Source organism: Canis lupus, chromosome 29 (assembly GCF_003254725.2).
Source record: "Canis lupus dingo isolate Sandy chromosome 29, ASM325472v2, whole genome shotgun sequence".
NCBI classification, from domain to species: domain Eukaryota; kingdom Metazoa; phylum Chordata; class Mammalia; order Carnivora; family Canidae; genus Canis; species Canis lupus.
The window spans coordinates 2,757,758-2,773,077 of NC_064271.1; the positions used below are offsets into that span (position 1 = coordinate 2,757,758).

Genomic DNA, 15,320 nt, shown 5'->3' on the forward strand with positions numbered 1-15,320 from the left:
TATGGTATTATAGTATGCCAGAGTCGGAACTCCTCTATCCAGCCAGAGTAGGAACTCCTGTCCCCTCAGTGAGTGGAAAAGAACAAGCTTTACACTAATAATAGTTCAGTATTAGGTGGGTTTTATTCATCTTTTTCTTTTGTTTAGTTTTCCTTTTTTTTTTTTTTTTTTTTTTAGGAGACCAGCCATGGCACAATGCCAAGTATATATGATAGACAGAATTTTAGCATCTGATTTATTTTAAAAATGACCATACTGGAAATGGTCACTTCCATTTATTATTAAATTTTAAAGGCATTTTTCCCTGTATATGGTTGACTAGTAAAGATGTTCCACACCTGCAAGTTATCATCACAGAAACAAAATAAATTTTAAAAGGATGAGAACTTATATAAATATTGGAAAAGTTAACTCAATGTCTTTAAAACCCTTTAGAAACCTACATCTCTGCACAGGTAAATGAAATTTAACTTTATCTTGACCATTGGGTTAGGTATTTTGCCTGTGTATCATGAAAATCATACATCTCAGGTATATCATGAAATTATATCATGAAATTTAACACAGCTCAGTTTATATATGCTTGGAAAGTGGAACTCTAAATTTTGACTTCCAGTTCTGGTTGACATTATGAAAATGACTCAGAAAAATATACCAGTGTGGAATAGCATTGTGTTGTTAAGTGATAAGAATATTACCACATGAAATGTTAGTTTTAAAACATATATTTAACTTTCCTTTATCTATCATCAGCTAAAACCAGGGAGATCTGTAGACCAAGTTATAGAATGTGGAAATGAGTTTCGTTTTTGCTGATATTTATTGGGACTGTTTGGAGGCTTTAAGGGTACCACGGAAGAGGGACATTTGGGTGGCTCAGCGGTTTAGCAGCTAATGTCACGCCCAAGGCGTGATCCTAGAGACCCCAGATCGAGTCCCACATCAGGCTCCCTGCAGGGAGCCTGCTTCTCCCTCTGCCTGTGTGTCTGCCTCTCTCTCTCTCTCTCTCTCTCTCTCTGTGTGTGTGTGTGTGTCTCATGAATAAACAAATAAAATCTTAAAAAAAAAAAAAAGATACCATGGAAGATAGTAAAAAGTCCATAAGAGAGAACAAACACTAAGTGTGAATAAAGCCCAATCTAGAGAGCTGGTTTCATTTGAGATAAGCACTTTCACCTACCAGACCTAATTCAATTTCTTTCTTTTTCTTTTTCTTTTTCTTTGTCTTTTTCTTTTTCTTTTTCTTTCTTTTTCTTTTTCTTTTTCTTTTTTTCTTTTTTTCTTTTTCTTTTTCTTTTTCTTTTTTTTCTTTCTTTTTCTTTTTCTTTTCTTTCTTCTTTTTCTCTCTTGCTTTCTTTTTCTCTCTTGCTTTCTTTCTTTTTCTTTCTTTCTTCTCTCTTTCTTCTTTCTTTGTCTCTTACTTTTGTAAAGATTTATTTATTCATTTCAGACAGTGAATGAATGGTGGGGGGGGGGCGTGGAGAGAAGCAGACACTCCCACCCCACTAAGCAGGGAGCCCAACATGGGACTCCATTTACTACTACACATTTGGAGATCATGACCAGAGCCGAAACCAAGAGTCCATCACTTAACTAAGTCACACAAACACCTTTGACTCTATTTCTGATGGTGGAGCTACATTAGTTTTGTGCAAAATGGAAATATTCTTTTATATCTTTTCTATTTTCATTTATAACTTAAACTCAATAATCCAATATAATTTATTTTTACTAAGATTTTAACCTAGACAGTTTTTAAAACATCAAGAATTTTGCCAAATGAATTATGTCTATTTAATATTTTCATTACTCCAATCCAAACAAAACTCTTACACAAAAATAAATAATTTTTTTATCAAATCAGTGTGTAGTTTCCATTCATAATATTAAACATAAGAAGCAGTATTTGAATTGCAATCTGTGCCATATATTAGGAATTCTGACCAAAAAAGGCAATTATTTTACAATTCTTATGACATACTAACCAGAAATACAAAAATTAATACTTTTACTTAGAATATTATCCAGTCATTTGAAAATTTTCCTTTTAGGGTTTTCCACTTTGCTTTTCTCAGTACTTATCTCTGATATTTGCTTTTTAATTTTTAAACTGTCTTTGATTCTGTTAATGTGTATACATATATATGTCATGTTATATATATGTATCATGTTATATGTATGTGTGTGTGTGTATATACGTATACTATATACATAGTGAACAGTTTAAGAAATTGTTTTAGCCTATGCAGAATTAATATTTTAATGTTGAGCATTTATTTATTTTTCTTGTGTATTTATTTGTTTGTGTACTTATTGCTGGAACAATTTGTGACATTTATATAATTACTTACATAAATATATAATCATATATCTTATCCTTATTTGCTTCAGTTAAGTAACCAGTGCTCACACACACTGGAGATTTTGCTGTGAGAATTATTGACTTAAACCTGGAATATCTCAACTGGAGATAACAGAAAGAAGAATGCATGTTGGACAATTAAAGAGGCATTAAACAATATAGTAAAACTCTTACAGGTGCTCCTGAATTTCACTGTACTAAGAACATATGGCCATGTTATTTCAATTTTACCTTCTAAAAATTATTTGTAGAAACCCAATCAAAGGGTAACAAAATGTCTTTTTTTTTGGTCAGATAACACTAAAACACTCCAGCATGTGCTGTTACAAGTCAAAGCTAATTGGCCATGCCCTGTGCTCCTGACAAATCTTGGCTCACAGGCCTTTCAGGCCCCTGTCACCATCATGCATAGTGGCAGCTCCTTGGTTTTCCCATGTGGTAGTCGGTGCTACAAAGTTGGTGAACAATGTCACAGAGAGGCTTCTTATATAACATGTAGTCAGATGATTGATTTATTAATGTGCCCCAGTGGCTGTAGACTGTGAGCAGTGTGACAACCCTGAAGCTACCAGTGTCCTTTAACCCTTGATGTCACGTGTCCATGTAAAGTGTTCTTGTTCCCCAGTGCTCTCCAGGCAGAGTCCCCTATAAAGGTGGTGAAATAAAAGTGAGCCTTTACCTCCTTTTATTTTCTCTACCTTATTGTTGAGACTGTTAAAAGTTCTGGGACAAAATTGTGTGTATTAGTCACAGGTGGCTTAGAGGTTGAGGTGGTCATATGTCTGAGGTAGTGCACATTAAGGAATGTATCCATCTCTAAATTTCCTGAAATTCTAAGGAAGAAGAGAAAAAACATAAATGTATTAGATATAAATCTTTTAAAATATACTTTATGTCAATTTTAACTTATTTTCTTTTCAAACATTATTTCCCCTTTTATTATAGTTTTGTTTTTTCATCTTAAGAAAATTTTTGGTTTGCATTACTAGCACTTCTTATAAAGTCTGAGACTCTCTTTGAAAAGTCACAATTATTTTAAATCATATCCAAAGATACTAGACCCTCAATGTGGAACACAGTCACCCAAAAAAGAGCTTTGGCGTCAATTACATTGATATTTAATTACACAAATCAGATATATCTCCAGAGATTAATTTTTTTAGATTCCTAAAATTCCATTTTTTCATAAGAGTGCTTTTTTAAAGATTTATTTATTTGTTTTAAAGAAAGAGAGAGAGCATGAGTGGGGAGAGGGGCAGAGAGAGAGAGAAGCTCAAGCAGACTGCCTGCTGAGTATAGAGCCCCACCCTGGGCTTCATCTCCTCACCCTGAGATCATGACTGAGCAGAAACCAAGAGTCAGTCACTTAACCAACTAAGCCACTCAGGTGCCCAATAACAAAAGTGTTTTACTGTGAAAAAGTAGAGACCAAAATTATCTATATAACCATGTTAATTCTACATGACAGCAAAAAAAACAAAAAAACAAAAAACCCACAATGCAGAGCCACGGATCTGTGGGCACTTGACAGACTTGTGCTAAACATTTGTCTTCAGCTCCTAGAAATGAAAGAGATTCTTTTTAACCTTTGAGGAGTGTTCGCATCCCTGGGTCCTGGCTTGTTTCTGCTTTGTTGTCCATGTTACAGTTATTTTCTCACTGCAGAGTAAATCGAGTAGGAGCAAATTGGTAACTGAACCAGGGTGCAATGAGATGAAATTTGGAGGCATGGCATATACACCTTTATAGCTGGCCCTGCCCTATGTTGTCTTAAATGGCACTTCTCTACGAGCCTCTACTCCAGAGCCTCAAAATAGAAATGATGCCCATACTTTCTGATCAGAAACTTAGTCATAAACCACTGCTAGGGTTTTATGCATTGTGCTCATTCCTGTGCTGTCTGCCAGAAATCCTTGCTCATTCAAGCTATTTTTGCTGTTGTGTTATTTTTTTTCATTGTGTTACTTTTTAGAACACTTATTGCATCTGCTGTAACTTTGATCTTTTTTTGGCACTTCTTTGCAATTCTCCCTGGCTTTTATAATTATTCAATCTTCCTCTATTTAAACATTCTTCAGAAGTCATTGTGTGTTTTTTCCCTTATATCACTTCTTGTTTTTAGCACTCAATAAAATGTCAACCTCTTCTTTATATTTTTAAATTTTCAAAAGATCATTCTCCAAAAACTGAACAAAAGGATCACTAACCTTTTCACTTATAATCACATAATCTTCTCTGTCCCCAGACTGAAAGTGCTTCTTTTCATGAAAATTTCAGAAATTAAAGAAGTAAAAACAATGAATCCTCGAAGTAGTAATTAGTAAAACTTAATTGTCAAGAGACCAAAAAGACAGTTTGCAAAGCAAGAGCAGTCAAACCAAAACATGGAACGAGGCTCAGGGTATATTGTTATAAAGCAATGTGTATAGTGGGAGGGTAGTCACTGTTTATTCCTCACAGAAATTGGTTATAATATCACAATTTTCTTAAATGATAAGGAATTTTTTAGTGTTTACCTCATATCAACCTTGGAAATAGTTCAAGTTTTTCTTATGATTTCTAGAGGCATAAACAAGAAATGACTTGAGTCAGGCTAGCCTTGCAAAATAAGCTAACTGAAGCTTTGTTTGTATGACTCAGGTGGTTTTGTCTGATCAGAGAATTTTCAAGGCTGGTCTCCATTTGTGTTTGATTTTTACACCTTGACGGTCTCAGATTCATCAGGCTAGCTAATGTATATTCTCACTGTTCCTACAGGACATTCCAATCTGCACCCTTGTCTAGTTTTCCAGAGTTCCTAAATTCCTATGGTCTTTTCTGTCCCAGCTTTTCAGTTCCTGCCCCCTTTCCCTCACACCTCACCAGCCTTCTGGCTTTCTGGTAGAACCTTTCGTTCAAGTGCTTATCCCTCTTGTGTGGACTATTCCTGATACTTAACTGTTTCAAAAAATAAGTTAATGGTCTCCTACACCTAAATTCCCCAATAATCATGGAAGTTTTGCATCATAGGTCCCAATATTCTTCTATTTTTGCCTCATTCTTATGAAAATCCACCATATGGATAATTACCTTAAAGTGAGTCACTATCTTATTTATCTTCCATATCTTTGAAAATACGATACTATACATTTTCATATTATTTTTTTTTTTTTTTTTTTTTTTTTTTAAATTTTTTTTTTTTATTTATTTATGATAGGCACACAGTGAGAGAGAGAGGCAGAGACATAGGCAGAGGGAGAAGCAGGCTCCATGCACTGGGAGCCCGACGTGGGACTCGATCCCGGGTCTCCAGGATCACGCCCTGGGCCAAAGGCAGGCGCTAAACCGCTGCGCCACCCAGGGATCCCACATTTTCATATTATTAAATCATACCTCTTGTCATTGTCAGTTAACAAATCACCTTTAGAGAAAGGGTGCCAATTATTATTACTAGAAAAGGTTCTATGGAGTTATTTTCCAACAGACAAGGCTGTGTCATCTCTGTCCATTAAGGAAATATTTGTAATCAAAAGTGATTTTTTTTAAAGATTTATTTTTATTTATTTATGATAGACATAGAGAGCGAGAGTGAGAGAGAGGCAGAGGGAGAAGCAGGCTCCATGCCAGGAGCCCAACACGGGACTCAATTCCGGGACTCCAGGATCGTGCCCTGGGCCAAAGGCAGGCGCAAAACCGCTGAGCCACCCAGGGATCCCCTCAAAAATGATTTTTATATGAAAGCTTTAACTTTGCAGCAATCAAGAATGAAATTATAATTATTATTAAAACCTTATCACTTATAAACAATATTGCAAGTATATATTAATTAACTGCTCTTTAAGTAACAGATGCTAAATGCTTTATATTGTTTCATTTGCCCTTTAGTATCCAGCAAAGTAGGTAACTATTGCTATCCCTCTACAGACAGTGCAGTCAAGTATTAAGAGGTTGAGTAATTTACTCATTGCTGTACTTGGCAGAGCTGGGCCTAACCTCACATAAAGCAAATGATGTAGTCCTTACTCTTAATAACTGCTCTGTAGCTATAGAAACCAAACTAAATTATCTCTAAACTCTATACTTGGGAACACAAATAATGTTTCCTTTCTAAATTATCTACATTCTGGTTTATTCAAATGGATCAGTAAGTCCAGGATCAAGTAAGCAATTTAATATGAAGGAGTTGGTATTGATTGTATCAAATTTACCAAATAAAAATATATGTCTTCATAACAGCTATAATAAATTTCTACCTTTTAATTTATTAGTGGGTGATATAAGTATGCCCACATTTATATACATTTCTTCTCATTCTCTTCCCCGTTCTTTTTATTTGATTCTCATTCTTCTGTTTCCACCAGAGACAATATGGACAGATACCATTACATTTCTGCCAAAATCAAACTAAGTGATATTAGCAGGTAGGCATGGCACTCAAATAGAGCATATTTTCCCATGTCCTTTCAGATTATATTATTTTAGGTGTTTCTTCCATGCTTGTTCATTAGGCTCTTGACCTTAATTACTGTGCTGTTATTATCTGTTTACAAATATTTTCCTTGTTCTAAATAGATATATAATGGTGGGGTCTATGTATCTTTTCCCCCCAGAGGCTAGAATATGACTGATTAATTGATTAACCAGAATAATGACAATATTGGATCCAAAATATTTATTTGGTTAAGACTTCCAATGCTCTAAAAACATTCTGGGTTGGATTTGGCGGAATTTTAGTTATACTGGTAAATTCTTTGTATAGAGGCCTACTCAAAATGTATTAGATGGGAAGTTATATCCTGGTTCCTGTAAGGCTAGTTTTAAACTTAATTTTGCATTGAATGGTAACTATTTTAATAATTTTTGGGATGCACCATAGAATATTGCCTCACTTTCCCTAGTCTTGATTTTATACTAGAACAACAAAGCTCAGTTAATTCATTTATTCTCTAAACCTGGAGCACAAGTCTGCACCCTGGCTGGTCTAAGGGTGAGTTGGGGCAAAGCCAGTAAAGGAAGGTCTGCCTTGACCTCCTGCTCTTTACAATCCAGTGGGAAAGTCGACATTGATCAAATTGTGATGTAAATAAATGCAAATAATAACCTGGATCCAGTGTTACAGAAGTGAATTATATCAAGTAAGGAGACACTGATGAATGGGGTCTTTTAGCTGAAATTCTGAATTTGAGTAGGAGTTTACCAGGTTAACAGTAAAATAAAAAAAATAAAAATAAATAAATAAATAAAAAAAACCATCCAGGCAGAAGGAATAGTGTATAATGCTGCCCTGTGGTGCTCAGAGTGACAAGGTTCCTGGATGAAGATGGAGAAAAGGCTGAAGTCACCAGACAGCCTGCTGAGGATTGGGGCTTTTTTCCACCTGTAATAGGAAGCCTATCACCTGTTTTAAACAAGATGAGTTGCATTATGTGATTCTTGACTGGAGAACCTTACATTTCCCCATTTAGGTCCAGAATTAAATCTAATTAACTTTAGTAGAGCTGGACTGCTCTCACAATTCATCTAGTATATTAAGGTACTGTAAGTTTAAGTTCCAATTTTGTCTCCTGAAAATTTGCTCTCTAATTAATTAATAAAGTAATTTTCTGCAGTTAGTTTAGGAATTCTTTCAAAGCCCCTAATGTCTGATTCAAAACAAAAACAAAAACAAAACAAAACAACAACAACAACAACAAAACAAAATAAAAAAACCACCTTTGGACTCAAACCATTCAAATATCAGGAGAAATTTTACATACAAAAAAAAAAAATGTTGAAAAAATAGGGGTTAGTTTTATCCTGTCCTTTAAACATAGTTCCAACACTCTGGTCTTGAGGGAGGAGTTACTGAGTTGCCCTTCAGAAATTGTTATTTCAACAGTGTTTTTCTCTAGACAGATCCCAGGGAGAGTTTTCCCGCTGTAGTACCATGGTAACTGGCATGAAAAGTCTGAGCACTAAGAAAATCTTTGGATGAGTAGTTAAAGGAGAGAAAACTGTGAAAAGTGAAAACAGCTGATGACAGCCATACAGACAAGAGTGACATAAACAATGCCACTTTCTGTCCCAAAATATCTGAACCATATAATATCTGGATGAATTTGTTTCTTCTTTTTATGCCACCTAAAACTTCATTGGTGGATGATTCATCTCAGTTAACTAGTTCTTTCTTCTAAGAAATGGAGATATATTCCTAAAATCCTTTTCAATTCCAAATATCTCTAGAAACTAACTGTAACCATGGGCATTTAATTTCATTATACATTCTTAGCTGCTACCTAAAATCATTTTGCAATTTTTTAAAAGATTTTATTTATTTATTTGAAAGAGAGAGAGAGCATGAGCAGAGAGAGGGGCAGAGGGAGAGGAAGAGGGAGAGGGAGAAACAAACTCCCCGCTGAGCAGGGAGCCCAATGTGAGGCTTCATCCCAGGACCCTGAGATCATGACCTGAGCCAAAGGCAGACTGAGCCACCCAGGTACCCCTCATTCTGCAATGTGTTTTAAAGAATGGGGCTATCTTAGGTGTGGGAAAGCTTTTGACTTCATTTATTCTATTCACTCATTCATCAACAAACATTTCAAATATAAAAAAGAAACACATTATTCCATTCACTGAGTTTACATCAACATATGAAACAAACTACCAAAAAACTTTAATGCCCTATTGGAACTTGCATTCTAGATACGAGTGGTGGAAGGAGAATGAAAGCAAATAATAAATATAAGAAATGAGTAGAGATAAGAGTAGATTGGAAGCTGATAAGTATAAAGATAAAGAAAGAATAGAACAGAAAAAGAGAATTGGGAACTTAAAACTCTAAGTAGTAAATATTAAGTCTTAGAATGGATTAGTGCTAAGATTATATACTACCCTAATGCCATATTATTTTATTCATAAATCTTAATCAACAGACTATTTAGAATAATAGCTGACTTGTGTCTATTGTGTGCTAAATAAGCACTCATTTCAATGATACTATCAGTCACAAATTACTATCTTTTGATTAGATGAGAAGTCATTTTAGAATTTGTGCTTGTTATGAACATGCTGACCGAAAGGCAAAGCAGAATTAGAAGCCATGTGGCTAAGACCAGAGACCACAGAGCTAGTGAGGGTAGGTAGATGAATATTTTGTTGGTAGCAGTGTGTTTGAATTTCAATCTAAAATAGTTTTCAATATTTTATTTATCATGTCTCTAATATTCTAGAAGTGCAAAGGACTATTTTCCAAGAAAAAGTTGAATATTACTACTTTTCTCAAAAACTATTGATCACCTATAATTAAATATAGTGACAATTCACTGTTAAAAATTGATATTCATGAAAAAAATACAGTTCTAAAATAACTTTTGTTATGAAGATAGAGAAACCCAGTGGAATTTTAGATTGTCTTTTCAACTATCCTATGTTAACAGTGCTATACTTCTTTTGTGCATGACATTTTATTATTTTTATTTTTATTTTTAATAATTTTTGAAAGATTTTATTTATGTGAGGGAAAGAGTGAGAAAGAGAGAGTGAAGATCATGGAGCGAGGGGTGCAGAGGGACAGGGAGAGGCAGACTCCCCCCTGAGCAGGGAGCCAAATGCAGAGCTCCATTACAGGATCCCAGGATCCTGACTTCAGCTAAAGGTAAACACAACAGACTGAGCCACCCAGGCACCCAGATGTTTTATTCTTTAATGCATTTATTTGATTTTTCAATTATTGTTTTCAAACCTCTCAACTCTGCAATATCAAAAGAGAATTTTTATGCACTTATTTCAGCAATTTATTTTATTTCCTTCCATATGTTTCACTTACTTATTTTTCATTTTTTCATATCTCATTTGGTCAATTAGATTAAGAATTACTACAATGTTTTTGTCAGTTTATTTTATTCTGTTAATTATGTTGTATGTGCTTTCATACAAAGGAATCTAATTTTAATTAAAGATTTGTGGCTGATTCTTTTTCCATCATGCACATGCGCACTCTGATTTTTTTGTGCAAGTAAAGTTCACTTAGCATATCAAAGGGTCTGTGCTTGGTCACCACCATAGAACAACTTAGCTAGTTAATGGAAATACATAATTATCTGGTATTTGGAACTCTAAATAAGAATTTCTACAATGGACAGCATGCTACACATTGAAAAGAATGCCTATTTAAGGCATTTCCAATCTTTATTTGAAAACAAAAACTCTCAAAATCAACTGTTATTAATTACTAGATGCACAGTGAAATTCTAAACTGGTAGAAACTTTTTTATTTATTTTTTATTCATGAAAGACACAGAGAGATAGAGAGAGAGAGGCAGAGACACAGGCAGAGGGAGAAGTAGGCTCCATGCAGGGAGCCTGATGCGAGACTCAATCCTGGGACTCCAGGATCATGCCCTGGGCTGAAGGCAGACGCTAAACCACTGAGCCACCCAAGGATCCCTGGTAGATAAGTTTTTTGGGAGCCCTATCTGCTGAGTGGAGAAAAATCCATGAGTTTATTTAAATTATAGCTGGTGTCCATTAACATATTATTCATGGCATATATTGTTTCCTAATTAAAAGCTGTATTTTTATTTTTTGCAATTAAAAAGCATAATATATGATTTTCTCTTTTTAGGGGGGAGCAGAACATAATATTCCAGTTGTCATTTCAAAAATCTCCAAGGAGCAAAGAGGTAAAGTGTTAAGAGAATTACATGGTAACTATTCCTTTGTAAGCCATTCTTACTGAAGAATTGGTCAGTATTAGTATGTGATTGACTAGCTCCAGGATCCCCATGACCAGAGAGTAAGTGGCCAAGTCAGATTGCTGAGTCCATCCGTTTATTACTCCAGAGAAACGTTTCTCTCACAGGAAAGCATAGATGAAAGATGAGAGCATGTGACTATGTATAAATTAGGGACTGCATAGCTAATTAATTGTTTCATTAAACAAGCAAACATATAGACAAATTTAATGATAACAAATAAGGCAGTTCCTGAAACACACATTTTTTTCATTTCTTATATGCAGTTTAACTTAATCTGCCATGATATTTCATCCAAAGATGTAAAACAACTGTTTCAATGACTGAAATCAGTAAGATAATCTAATGTTTAAAAAGAAACTCAGAGTTGATCTCATAGCTGATGGATTAATGTCTAGATAGAAACTTTCTCACAGATACTTTAATATTATAAGTACATGAGAAACTTTTGTCGTCCATCAAGAAGACTAACAAGTTTTAGGCAATTGTAAGATTTGAAGCGATATGATTAAATGGAAATAGGTGTTCCAATATCTGGGCAGAATCATACAATTGCCTTTGCATTCCTATTACTTGTGGATCTTTTAAGATGCTATCTGTATAAAACATTTAATATTTCCCTTGTATCAATTTTTATTTTACTTAATTATAAAACCCTTTCATCTGTATGAAGAAAATAGTCAATGCGTAATCATTGCCTTTCTTCCTTCACAGCGGAACTTTCAGGACTGCTTTTTATAGGAGACGCAATTCTACAGGTATACATTTTACCCTTATTTTCTATGTGCAACCAAAACATAAATTCAATTCACAGTATGCCACATGAAACCATAATTTTCTTTTCATTGCAGATAAATGGAATCAATGTGAGAAAATGCAGACATGAAGAAGTGGTGAGTTTTCTTTACTTTTTCTTAATAACATAATTTTCCCCATGTGCAAATAAGGATCTACTGCATTGCTAAACACTGTTCAACTTACTCCTTAGGTAGATGTGACATTGGTCCAGTGTGATAATCAGATTTTCAGATGATCTCTTCATTGGTGCCCGCATGTGTGTTTCATATTAGAAACAGGTCTGTGAGTAGTAAGTATCCAGGACAAAATGTAATTCAAAAAAATACTTTGACTGGCAGGGATTAATAGAAGAACTGGAGAAAACATAATAAGCAACCCTCAATGTCCACTAAATATATCTCTAGGTGAAATACACCTCTAACTCCTTGCGAATGTTTAAAAGCATATAAATAATATGAGGCGCCTAGGGGGCTCAATTCATTAAACATCTGCATTCAGTTCAGGTCATGATCCCAAAGTCTGGGATTGGAGCCCCATGTTGGGCTCCCTGCTCAGCAGGGAGTCTGCTTCTTCCTCCCCCTCTGCTGCTCCCCCTGCTTGTGCTCTCTCTCTCTCAAATAAATAGAATCTGAAAAAAATGAATAAAATCTTATATTTTTGTTTGCAAAGTCTTACCCAGTAGCAGAGTCAACTGGAAGAGCATAGAAAGTGTGTGTGTATGAAAGATAGAGAGAGAGAAAGAGAAAGAGAAAGAGACAAAATTTAAAGGAGTTTAATCTCAAGGCATCCTGAATTAGCACTGGGCAGAATGGTCATCAATTTTGTGTTTTTGTGTTGTTGTGTTCTGTATGTATGTATGCATGTACGTATTTTCGGGTGTCGATAAATATGCAGATCTGAAGGCCCAGCCTCATATGTTCTGATTCAGTCAGTTTAGGTGGGCCCAGGAATTCAGATTTTAACAATCAGGCCCAAGTGGTTCCATTGTAGGTGACCTATAAACCACACTTTGGGAGAAGCTGGAAAGTGGAAGGGCTTCTGATGGGGATGGTTAGAAGACATAAAACGTGGTACTAAATGAATAGGACTGTGTTAGGCATTTGGGAAACATTTGTCATGGTTGATTAAATAAGATTTATAGAGCCTTCAGTGAATTTCTGTAGTGGCTCACATAAGAAGGGATAGAGGAGAAATTATGTCTAAAAGTTTATGCTCAAGGATTGCATTTGAATACATTGCTCCTCTGTTAACCACTATTTAGAGAAAACTATTCTGATACGTTTGTGTATTTCAATCCTCAACAAGGCACCTGTGAAGTGTCTGTGAGAAACCACAGTTCCACAAGTAGTGATACAGGAGGGTTCTCAATCTTGCATGCTTGGACTAACTGATCCAGTTTGTTAGTATTCATCACTTGTTTTGTTCTTCTCCAAAATCTTACTTGGGTTACTGTGTTGCCACTCTGTGGTGAACATCCTATAAAATATGTGTTTCAAGCCTTGAGTTTACTACAAATATGTACAGAAAAATCAGTGTTTTAGAACAGGTTTTAGAAAAATGAGAGAACAGCACAGAGCACTGCAGATTCGGTCACAGTCACAAATGTTAAAGATGACCATGTAAGCAAGGTATTTTTAACTTTAGTCTTTTCTCAAAAACGTAAGTTGATTTTAAACTCATTGTACAGAAAGCAAAAATAAGTGCATTCTCTTTTAAAACCACATGCTGTTAGATGGAGTTGTGTTTGCAGTTGGTCCTTCCGAGGCAGACAGCATGCTTACACAAGCCGTGCTGTAGTTTTGATTAGACAGATTAGTGTGGCATGAAAGATTAGCTTGTGCTAGTAATGCCACTTCCTAATGCTGTTCATTCTGCTTCAAAGAAAAGGAATTTAGGATTCTAATGCAAATTATATGTGGCTCTTCATGATACACTTATTTTTTCAAGAGGCTTAACATCATCAGCTTTGAATTATGGGCACTAATATTCTTAAATTCCAATCTTTCACTTTCCAACAGTGATTAGATGCTTTTGTCTTCATTGCTAATTACCTAAGCAACTAGACTGACTTGTACCTCAGTGGGGCTGAGATATTAATTAAATGTTTAAGAATGTACTTAAATGGGCAGGAAAAGGCACAACAAGCTTAGAGGATATAGATGGTTTTAAAATAGCATGCTGATGTACCACGTTCAGTATTCCAAATCAGTGATTCACACAGAGTTCCAAACTCAGAAACAAATTGAGTAGGTCCGACAGTATGTTGTGGGTGCATGTAACTTTCCTCTAATTCATCTACATTACTCATTGACATTGCTAGAAATTTTGTATTTGGTCCCTGAGTAGCTTCACTCTTAGGATGCCTTTCACAATACAGCTGCAACTTCTGTGTCAGAGTTACAAGGCTTACTCTATGTAGAAGGGGAATCCCACGGTATCTGCTATGGGTACCCAATAGAACTGTTAAGGAATTATTTAGCCTAATGCCTAGAATTAGATTGCTGAAGCATTTGTGTCTGTGTGTTTCTCATGTTACTAGTGTGGACATAAAATAAGTCCATTCTGGGCTGCACTTGTACCATGCAAGGGATAAAGAAGATTGCTGAAGGGGAGAATCTTCCAAAGTTTCCTCATTAAGAAAGACTAGCATGAGTGCCAAGTGTTGCTTGGCATGTGAGGCGGTGGGAGGGTAGCAGGGTACCCAGTTGAGAGGGCTTTCCCACTCACAGACAATTGTACACAAGTCCTAGCTGGACCATTTATTAACATTGTAATTTCAGACAAATGAGCTTACTTGTTCTGTCCCTCTCTTATTCATCTGTAAAAACAAATTATTAATTACCTGTATAAAGATCAAATGGTAGTAATGTATATGAAACTCCTAGCACAGAGCTGACAATTAAGACAAATTAGGTATTATTTTGTGCCATCAAATAATATTGCTTCACATTTGACACTCATCTCCCTGTTTACTCCCAGTGGTTACTACCTGTGTCAGTACTGGTCAGTGTCTTGTTGAGATCCATCTTGCCCCTTAGAGCTTCCATACACAGAGGGTCCTAATGCATGCCTGTCTGCACCTCAAGCTCCTTCTACCACACCCAGTTGGAAGTTGAAGTGGATACCCATGCCTGGAGGAACAGAGACATTTGAAAATGAGGGTTCCTTGTTCATTGTAGTAGGTGTTTCTTTTTGTTTTTTTTTTTGTTTTTTTTTTTTTAATTTTTTATTCATTTATGATAGTCACAGAGAGAGAGCGAGAGAGAGAGGCAGAGAGAGAAGCAGGCTCCATGCACCGGGAGCCTGATGTGGGATTCGATCCCGGATCTCCAGGATCGCGCCCTGGGCCAAAGGCAGGCGCCAAACCGCTGCGCCACCCAGGGATCCCTCTTTTTGTTTTTGATGTGAATTGCATTTTGTAGTCTATGACTTATACTCTGGAGATACCA

The 15,320-nt window shown here is 35.6% G+C and overlaps 1 protein-coding gene across 6 annotated transcripts in view; it reads left to right on the forward strand.

Annotated features, from left to right (window-relative positions):
* Positions 1-15,320, forward strand: part of SNTG1 (syntrophin gamma 1) — an 818,484-nt gene that overhangs the window by 575,064 nt on the left and 228,100 nt on the right. For all 6 annotated transcript variants that reach the window (XR_007407164.1, XM_049103928.1, XM_049103927.1 and 3 more), the window contains 3 exons: positions 10,944-11,001; positions 11,788-11,831; positions 11,925-11,966. Coding sequence is in view for 5 of the 6 variants with exons in the window: in XM_049103928.1 (XP_048959885.1) it covers positions 10,944-11,001; positions 11,788-11,831; positions 11,925-11,966 (144 nt within the window). In the remaining variant the exon portion in view is untranslated. The remainder of the gene's footprint in view (positions 1-10,943; positions 11,002-11,787; positions 11,832-11,924; positions 11,967-15,320) is intronic.